Source organism: Eleginops maclovinus, chromosome 10 (assembly GCF_036324505.1).
Source record: "Eleginops maclovinus isolate JMC-PN-2008 ecotype Puerto Natales chromosome 10, JC_Emac_rtc_rv5, whole genome shotgun sequence".
NCBI lineage: Eukaryota > Metazoa > Chordata > Actinopteri > Perciformes > Eleginopidae > Eleginops > Eleginops maclovinus.
In genome coordinates this window covers 9,163,729-9,174,150 of record NC_086358.1, presented here as the reverse complement: position 1 = coordinate 9,174,150, position 10,422 = coordinate 9,163,729, and the positions used below count along the sequence as shown (strand labels likewise).

The following is a 10,422-nucleotide window of genomic DNA, read 5'->3' as shown; positions in this document are numbered from 1 at the left end:
TTCTTAAATATGGAAAAATGTGTGGTTGACTGTGGGAACCCTCTTCACAGCTGTGACTACGTGACACCGGAAATGGAAACAAAAATAAAAGCCAGGAAGTCTTGACCCTTGCTAATTCAGATTCTATTTCTGTCTCACAGAAGTATGTTAACTTTATGTTGGTGTGAAACTAAATGTGAAACACCTTGTAGAAAACATCATGGACTACTTTTGCCAAAATCATTTGGTTCTCATTATTGCCACACAAGACAAATTAATATATCTATCTAAGCATGGCCTTTGTTCAGTTTTCCTCAATCACTACAGCTGCAGCAGATAACGCATGGAAACACAAACGCTCCTCCAAATGCAGGAAGCTTTATTTGTGTGATATTTAACCTGCTCAAGGACATGCCGATACAATTCAAACATTGTTCCTTTGTGGCTGATGACCTACAAGTGAAGGAATCTTAGTTTTATCTCCACCCTTCATCTCAAGGACGTAGACTAACATCAGCTCATTCCACACTTCGCTCTTCCTTCTAACTCCTTACGCTGCTAACTAGCTTTTTTTCCTGTAAGTGAGGGCCCCTGTTCAAAGATATTAGCTTGACTTTTGGCTGGCATTGTATTCCTAAACTATCAGCGGAAGAATCACACACAGGGAAGTAAAACAACCCTAATCAGCCTGATAGCATTTTGGCATAGGAAGTCCACATCCTAATTTAAAGCGACCTCTTACAAGGCCCAAGTCCCTTAATGGAGTTATCTTTCACCTCAGAAGCACTAATTGAATGGAGAAAAATCTATGAGAGTATCAATAAAAGCAATCATCGGATAGCACTGCCAATTTAAAAGCATTTGAACAGACATGGGTCTTCTGTTATTGGTGGGGGAGGGCTGTATCAGCTGGTTTGTGGATATTGATGGTGAGGTAAAACAACAGTCATTGACGAGTTCAAGATCCTCAAATACGATTTGTCATCATTCTCAGCAGATTGATGCTAATTGGGTTTTCTATGCATTCACTTTCCTCTGGAGGTCATTGGAAATTGGGTTGGGCAGCAAGTTATCTTCAGCCTATTTAGTCATAATAGACACAGCATGTACCCTTTCTCTAACAATCTCACCCTGTATATGACTCAAATTGAGAGATCAATTCTTTGAGGATCTATTGAGCTGAGAGTCGCAAAAGCCCAGCGCTAACAGATGGTTTAATCCTATTGGAAGAGGAGGTCAATATAAAGAAAGCAAAGTTCAGTGTTGGCTACAAGTGCATTGTACAGTCAGCTTTTTCACTGGTGACATTATAACTTGAAGCCCTGGACTGACAAGAGAAAATATGATGGGAGACAACAGCAATGACATGGATTCACCCGAGGGAGAGAGTGACAGATTAAATCAGTAAGAAGGAATCAAATGTGGAGAGAGAGAACAATGTGAGATTGGATTCATCTGATTTGACAGAAGTCAAACTAGAGGAAGACTGGGGTAACAGGGGGATGAGCTCACATGGGGGTAAAGTGCAGAAACAAGGAAAGGCCACAAAAAAGACTGAATTCTTTACATGGTAAACAGCTGAATAAGCAGATTACTTGGCTGACTTCAGCAGCATGTCAAACACCTCATGCCAACTCCGTCACCATGGCCTCCAGCCTTTGCTAAGAGTTGTTTCATGATTTCACATCAGCACTGCTGTTCATCCTGAAGGAAGCCTGTTGTTGTCACATTGTTTTCTCATTAACCAAATGCAACACAACTATGTTACTGTCAGCTTTGTGCGTTGTAAGAACTGATAAATGTCTGTTACTGTACAGGACATGTCCAGCAGCAGCTTTGATAGAGAAATGTTCACATGACGCCCTCTTCTGGTCAGAATATGTTATTGTCGGCACATAAACCAGCGTTAAACTAGGGGCACTTACCTTTAAGGTAGTTTTTAAGAAGCCAGAAGAGCTGAATGTTTTATTTACGTTTTATTTTCTTGATATAATTAAGTTGCAGTGTTGAATTGTTTTAGATTTGAATCTCATATATGATAATTTGTTACTTTTTTTGTAATACGATATGTTAAAGGCTTATTTTCATTTGTAAAAAAATAGCTATTGTCTATCTGCTTTATTCCTCAACTTGCTCTAGCTTTATGAAAACAGTTTTGGTAAAAGATAAATGGATTGGTTTTTTTCTATCTTACGCTCATACGCTGTATTCATACCCTTTTCTGTCAAAATCTGGAGCCTATATTGCCCATAATCCAGCAAATGTGTTGTGCTAGTAGCGGCACAAGCATAGATTAAGAGCCTCACTTGAGTCTATTTTTCAGATTTGGGGTTGGAGCATTTCAAGCCAGCAAAGGCATTGTTGTTTTTTTACATAGTAATCTGTAAACAGACAATGATGTAATAGAGTTCACCTGTAATGTATCCACACATGTTTCCAGAAAGGTCACTTAGTCCTGGCAATGCTGGTTGCACATGTTTACTCATCTCATTTCTTCTCTTATCACCAGAGCTCAGTGTTTCAGTCTGTCTTCCCCCCCCCCTCTTCCACACTGCTTACTCTCTGTCAGTGACACTGCATCCTCCACTCTTCTGTCTGTCCTCTCCTCTAATCCTGCCCTTCTGTCTTCACTTTGTCCTTTGGCTGTCTGAAGTCCTGCAAGTTGAGAAAGCGGATTGGATGACTCCTCTCACTCGGAGTCTCTTCTGTCCTCGCCTTCTGCCTCTGCTGCTAAATCAACATGTCAAATACTTTGAGGGGGCATTTACGTCATGAGGCCTCCTCTCCTTGTCCCTTCTCTCTAAATCACTCCCCCATCCTCTTATCATTTCTTCGGCAACGGCTTGACATTGTCTCTCCCAAAACATTTGCATAGAACCATCAGCAAATGTCCGTTTGTTCTCCAGTAATAGTATCAGCCCAAACTGGTTGGGAATTTATTTCTGACTATAATGGGCTTCCTAACAACACAATGCTAAGTTGAGTAAACTTCTTTAGTGTCCTTTGAAACAAATGCTGACCAAACAATCTTAAGTCTAGCTGTATTGGATCTTTTGAAGATATCACAAGATTGCTAGATTAGAGACAACTGATTAATAATAAAAGCTATTCAAAAAAGATTGATTCGAATGACTTAAATCCAATAACAGTCCAACACCCACATACATTAAGCTTATAATGCTATAAAACAAAAGCTAACATCATTATAACTAAGAATTATATCTACAGATTTTTTTTGTGTATTTTTCTTTCTACTGATATACTAATACTAATTTCCCCTTTTGAAAAACACATGATGAAAATATGATATTGACAGTGTTCATAAACTCATATACTACACAGTTAATTTAATAATTAATTAATTAAAAAAATCCCAGTTTGGGATAAATAAACTATTTCTGATTCTGATTTATTTTATTAAAATAACTTCAATCCTATTTGCTCAAAAAAATGGAAAAAGGTCATTTCTGTGAAAACTGGGTGATCTAAACTTATCAAGAGCTCCAGGATAATTACTGAATGGGCATAGAAATGAGATTGTTTTGTCAATGTAACAGTACAAAAAGCAGCTGATTATACCATGATGAGTCTTACTAATCCTAAAGAGGAAACTAGTAGTTAAAAAGTGCGGCTGTTAAACACACAACAGAAACAGATTCATCAGATAATGGCTTTATATTCCTGTTACACTGATGCATTACACACATACATTGATTTTTGATTAAAAACACACAAGATACAGCAAACCGCAAATGAATGAAAAAGTAACATTTAAGTTGAGCAAAGTAGTAACAACATATACTTTTTATTTGGTTGTTGTGAAGCCATAATGCCATTTTAAAGTTTCATTACAAAAACTCTAGTTTGGTGATCTGGTGTCAATACACATCCCTGAAATGTCAAATATCAAGTTCCTCAAGATTAACCTAAACGTTATTTTATACTGTATAAAGTATACAGCATTTAATTATTGCACATGGAAGTGTTACAACTACACACGACAGTTAAATAAAATACCTTCTGTTACATCTTTATCGCAGATGGAGTAAATCTAACAGACCTCTAGTGTCCCAATCACAAAGCATTAATGGATTATGTTTTGATCTCACAGAGGTTTAGGATCACACTGTTAATGCATTGATTACTTCTCATAAACATCTGTTCCCATCATACATAAATATATTTCTCTATGTTTGATGGTTAATACTTTCTTCTTTACTCCCTGAGAAACTAAAATACTGAAAAGGAACATTTCCAACACTTTTACAGCATAAAGGTGCTTTTTAAGGCTAGAAATGTTCATTCATTATCAGGCTTATAATATATACTGTATATACTTATATGGTTGACTGCTTTTCATCAGCACCGTTCTTATTGTGAACTGTAATGGCTTGTTCAGTATATGGATATGGATGAAAAATGCAAACATACACTGAATAATTGATACTATGTCTGGCCTAAAGTTACCAAATAGGACCAATGTGGGTGAGCGTTAACTTTTGTGTAATGTAAACTAACATGAAAAACTTAAACAGGCTGAACCAATCAACAAACACACATTATACATGCCCTGTTACAGGATGGAAAAACAAATTCGGAAAGAAATAATTATTCACTATTTCCTCAATATTAAGAAAGAATAAATGCCCCTGTTCACCATCTAAGTACTCCAGTACGTGCTCCTTGTTGTGTTATGAAAAGATGTTGTCCAGTTCCTGCTATGGATTTCGTGAGGCAGCATGAGGTTGAGTTTGCAGATATACTAAAGAAGTACATCATCACTCTCTCACACATTGGGAATTCATTCAAACATGAAGAAGGCTTTTCAGAGACTATGAATCCTACTAAACAAATAGCTTTTTATAATACTAACATATACGTTTTGTATAGTGTACACGTACAGTGAGTGCTAGCTAATAACTACACAAATACAATTCAAAATCGTCAATTGGTTCTTTGCATCGAGCTTTCTTACATTGTTTCGTCACAGGGTATAATGTTGGGCAAAGTGCAGGCGTATGGCTACAGCGTTCCCTTTGGATCTTATGCTGGTGTAGAATACCCTTATATAATCACGCCCTAGATTAGGTATCAGTACTGAGTGACGGAGAGAGCACAGGTACTGTGCATGAGTCTCTGTTACCTTATCCCTGCTGTATGCTGTCCTTGTAGCTGCCTGACACAACATATGTGGTCTTTTGTCCCATGTAGCGCTGCAACACCTGAACCTACTGATTTTTCTATCATCGAGGTCCTTGATAGTGGTGTAACATGGTTAAAATATGAGCCTGTAAACACAAGAGACCCCCAGGAGTGGAGTAGATGTTGTTCGTGGTCAAATCTCCAGGATTAGTTAAAAAAAGTCAGTGATACTAGCAAATGTACCCTAAATTACATTTAGAAGAGTTTTAGATGTTTAAAATGAGCTGACTGCGTTGGATTTAGCTCTCTCCACAGTACACTAGTTTTTAGGATCGTAACATTTTGAGAAGACTCCAAAACCAGAAATTATATGCAGCATCAGTATTACTTATCCCTATATTGATCCCGGCAATTCTATTGATTTAGATAACAGAATGCTTTGAGACCATGCAAGAATTAAAGGAATAGTTCAACATTTTGGGAAATCGGCCTTTCTGTACCTCTAAAAGTCTCTTATTAACATGTGTTACGTATTTGTTTAACATGTCCAATAAATAACCTGGTATGTAACCACAAATGTAAAAGGTTAATTGCTGTTTTGTACTGTTGTGAGACATATATTCGTTATTCACCCTTAATTTGTTTGCAGGCAGATTTGATCACCTTTGGACATAGCCTGATAGAAGTTTCCCCCAGTTTTTGATTCTTAGTCATTTGATCTATATACATGTAGCAGCTGTACAGATATCATAGTGGTATTGATCAAATCGAACTCTCCATGAGAAAGGGAAATTCTGAAATATATTTCTAATCATTTCAAACTACTGTATATACTCTTTACAGATTGTAGCAACTGTGGCTGGGTTAAAATCATGCATATCCTACTCCTCACCAGGACTGGTGTTTTTGCCCCCCTCATGTACTTAAACCAACACTCATGTACTTAAACCAACACACACGCACACACACCTCATCTCTCCTCCATTATTTTCTTCAGGCAGTCCACTATGTCTTCACCACTGACCCAGGGAACGACATTTGCCTTGAACTTGGCCGTCTGAGACTGCTGCCTCTCCAGAAGCAGCCTGTGCATGGGGAAGTCCCTCCTGGGGAAAGCTGTGTCCCGGGGCCCCAGAGCCAAAGAGGGACAGATATCATTGGCCCCGTCTCCAATATAGAATACTTTCTGGAAGGGGGCACCACCACGCTCCTTTTGTCGGCCTGCCAGATACTCTCGAAGGATCACCTGCTTGCACATGTTTTCAGGGCAACATGAGCAGGAGTGGGAGTGGAAAGGGAGCAGCATGAGACAGCCGGAGTTATCGAAACTTGCCGGGTTTGTGAAAATCTTCCGGAAAAGGTGACGCACTCCAGCACGCTCCAGCCACGTCTCGATGATGTACATGTTGGCGTCGGAGACCACTGCCAGCTCAAAGTCCTGCTGATGGCTGTGCAGGTACTGGAAGAGGTTCAGGAGGCCAGGGGAGGGCTGGATCTTCTCCACCGCTGAACGGATGGAGTCCTCGGACACACCCTGCTCCGCCATGTAGACCAAGACTTTCTGCATGTGCTCGTTGTAGTGCCCCTCTCTGTAGCTGTTTCTCAGCCAGTCGGGGAGGTGTTGGCCTGGTAGAGCTCGCACCACAGCATCATCGCTGCTCTCATTGATGATGGTCTCATCAAAGTCGAACAACACCAAAAAGCGCTGTTGCTGTGGCGCTGCATGGCTCAGGTTTGGTGGAGCTGTCATCTTTGGTGGGTGGAGGAAATGCTGAGTGGTCCCTCTCTAAGAAAAATAGATGGAAAACTATTAGTAAGTTCTTTCACAAGAACAACAAATTAAAAGAAGCAATTTACTGTTTTTCTTTATTATACCCCACTGGTTTTACAGTATGACATGACACTGTTAATTTGAACTGCAGCACGGATGCTGAGGAAACATCAAAATGTATACTCTTAATGAGGCTCTGAGCTGTAGGGGAAACACATGTTTACAAGGGGGGAGGAATGGAGCAGTGTTGAAATTAACCAACACATAAACAGGATGTTCATTACACTTACGAAAAGAAAAAAATCCAAGTACTCGGTGTACTGTGTTTATTTTCAGGAAATATCACACTGTCTTTGTTTAAACCACTGCAGCATCTGATATAAAACACCCAGTCATACACTTCCTATCATGATTATAGTTCTCCCAAAAAGACATTCCCTAATTCCTTTAGCATTGAGGAATACAACCTTATTTAAACATGCCAAGTATCGGATGTGGGCCAATTCCATATTTACATAGCGGATATATTTCCAGCATAAGGGTCTCACTGTTAAAGGCATGTGGTAACTTGAGCAAAGAGAGAGCCGTTATGTCACAGCATACCTTTACCTTATATGGAACAAACAAGAGTGTTGAAGACAAACCAGCAATGATGACATAAAAGAACAAAAGCTATTGATATAGTGTTGTACAGTTATGCTTCATTTGATGTATTAAGATTTTAGGCTATTTTATACTTCTGCTTCACATCAAACTATAATCATCAATCTGTGTCAGTACCAGGGGGTGCATAAAAGATCCAACATGTACATCGGTATGAGTGGATTAACATATGGATTACTATTGTAATGAAAAAAGGACCAAAAAGAGAGGAAGTTGGGTTTGCATGATAGTTAGGGTGTGACACTTCAGAGTCTGCCTCTCCTCACAATACAGGAAGAGATCCAAAACGGTATTCGATGCCAACAACGGCTTTACTACTTAATTGTTGTGACCGTGGGAACATAAAACTTAACAAACTCATATATCTGTTAATCAATGCAAACTATTCTCAACACACTAGCTGTACAATTAGATCAAGACACACAAAGACAATTTCACAATCAAATATCTAAAACTAAAACGTTTTTCTGCTACATATATTTGGCCAAAGAGATGACAAGACAAGAATGTACCTAAATGTTACCTTTGATCTACCATAAAACATGATCAAGATAAGAACATGATAATGTTTCAGTGTGAACACATTTTCAATAACTACCAAACAGGTCACAACAATAAGGTAGTGACTGCATTCTAGCTACTCAAGACTAGCTGGTATGATAATTAATCTACATTGTACTCTGACCTGTAATGGAAAAATCGTTTTTGATTGTCAAACATTGTTTTCTATGACAGATAGATAATGTAGTTACTAAATCTAATCAAAATTAAGATTACAAAAGTAACACCAGATAGGGGAGTTGTGATAAAATGTAGTTTGGGAGCTATCTTAGCTTGGCATAGTAACATTAACTATTTGATATAGTGACACCCTAAAGTCACATATCTACATTTATTTAATTAAAAGGGTTTTATGAAACTATATCATGATTTGAAGCCAACAAGACAAAAATACTTTTACAGAAGTCTGTGGAAATTGTAAAACTGCAATCATGGTATATTTTCAGCTCATTTTGATTACAGTCTGGCTAAAAGCTTTGTTCAATATAAACAACCGTTATTCCCTCAGCGTCATATCCTGTAATTATGCTTAGTCTTTGTGCAGTAATGTTATATGTGTAGCATTTAAAGACACATGATTCTCCTGTATTTATTGTTATAAATCACACTACCTATAGGATAGATACTACATAAAGTAGTACGTTTAAATAACATCAACCCCAGTACAACATTTACATGCTATTTGCAAATCAGTTATCATCATTAGTTATTTTAGCATGATGCAAAATGAGTAGGCCTTCTCTGCAGTTCATGCCATAGATAAGTAAAGTGTCTGAGAACTTCTTCCATTACTGGAAAACAAGAAGTTGTATAGTGATGATGAACCTGATGTATTTAGATGCAGTCTATTGTATAAAAATGGTATATAGATTACATTGTTATATTACTGTAATATATGTAATGTGAAAATAATTGAGGAGGAAAAAAGCACACCTATACCCTGACAATCTTAACACTTACCTTTATAATCAAATAGACAGTGAACTTTGGTGTCAAAACCAGTTTGATTATGCAAAATAATCTAACGCTAGGTTTGATCTTTTATGCAGACTTAAGTCCTAACATATTTTATAACGTTATATTATTTAGAAATGATAAATACCGCCTGGATATATGTACATTTGGGTTTGCAGTGCCGCTTGGCCTGATGGGACATGATGAAATGCATGCATACTGTTGTTCATAACAATGTCAGCTCACTGTAATAACATAAGGCCATCTGGTTGGGTGTTTAGTCATGTACAAGCCTTGCAACCTGCGGTTTCTCTGCAGCAACGCATTGTGCCAAGTGGGCGACCTGTTCTCACACAGCAGCTACATTATTTACGGTGTACATTTACACTCTAAGCTATCTAAATTTAACCCGGGAGCTGCTATTCCTGTAAGAGAGGTTACCGCTGAAAGTCATTGGCGCGGCTGTCAGGAGTGGTTTTAGACTGACCGCCGGCTGCATGATGTCCGAGCGCGAAGATAAAAACCCAAAAGCAAACAGTAAAATCACAAACATGGAACAAAAAGACAGGATTAAAAAGTGTGCACGATAAGACAGAAATGCAGGCCTACCAGCAGTGAGCATATGAGCTGGGATGGTCGGCTATGTGCCCGGCTCCGGCGACCGCATCCCAGTGACGCGGAGAGATTCGTTAAAGGAGACTCCCACAGCAGCAGAGGGTATTCCCATTTAAAGCCACTCCGTGAAGTTAGCCTCCACACACAACTTCCGACGTGACCTTTCAAGTTAAAAGCCCAGCAGGCACCTTTTCTTCCAAAGTAAAAATGACTCATTATGCAAAATGTCCCATTTTAGAACAAACATATAAAGAGTTTATATCATTACATAATATTGTTTTGTTTTATTCAAAATCGAAGCTATGGTCAAACCAAAATTCCCCTGATATAAATACCTTATTGTGATTAAAGCGTTTATCGTGACGTTAGCCTTGATTGGCAAACCCACATTTTAAGAACAGGGCTCTGCTCATTTAAATCCCACACTAGTCTTCCATAATCCTAAAACAGGATGCTGAATTTATGTGCTTGAGGTAAACTTGTATATGTACAAAAATGACCAGATGAGGACACCTGCTGGTCACCATGTAGGTCTACAAATATAATCACCCAAATAGAATTGGGTCCAGGCCCAGGCTTTTGATTTTTGTAGGACAAATAAAAAACACCTTAGAATTGGTACATTTCAACATCACTTTAACCATGCTGTAACAACGCCATTGGTCTGTTTTCGTGACTTTGTTCATTTTGATTCAACGCTATCACAAGAGTACTTAGCCCCTTTATGGAATAAATAA

The 10,422-nt window shown here is 38.4% G+C and overlaps 1 protein-coding gene across 1 annotated transcript; it reads right to left on the bottom strand.

Moving 5' to 3' along the window:
- Positions 1 to 3,631: 3,631 nt before the first annotated feature.
- LOC134870537 (probable phosphatase phospho1) lies at positions 3,632 to 10,267 on the bottom strand. Its single transcript, XM_063892731.1, has 2 exons — positions 9,680 to 10,267; positions 3,632 to 6,907 (listed from the first exon to the last, which is right to left on the bottom strand). The coding sequence occupies exons 1-2, from the start codon at positions 9,899 to 9,901 to the stop codon at positions 6,092 to 6,094; spliced, it is 1,038 nt and encodes a 345-aa protein (XP_063748801.1). The 5' UTR covers positions 9,902 to 10,267; the 3' UTR covers positions 3,632 to 6,091.
- Positions 10,268 to 10,422: the final 155 nt, after the last annotated feature.

Excerpts from the sequence above, each read along its gene's own strand:
- LOC134870537 (XM_063892731.1), bottom strand. The coding sequence starts at position 9,901 with ATGAGTCATTTTTACTTTGGAAGAAAAGGTGCCTGCTGGGCTTTTAAC. Across the intron at positions 6,908-9,679 it reads AGCTCATATGCTCACTGCTG|AGAGGGACCACTCAGCATTT; the intron begins GTAGGCCTGCAT and ends TATTTTTCTTAG.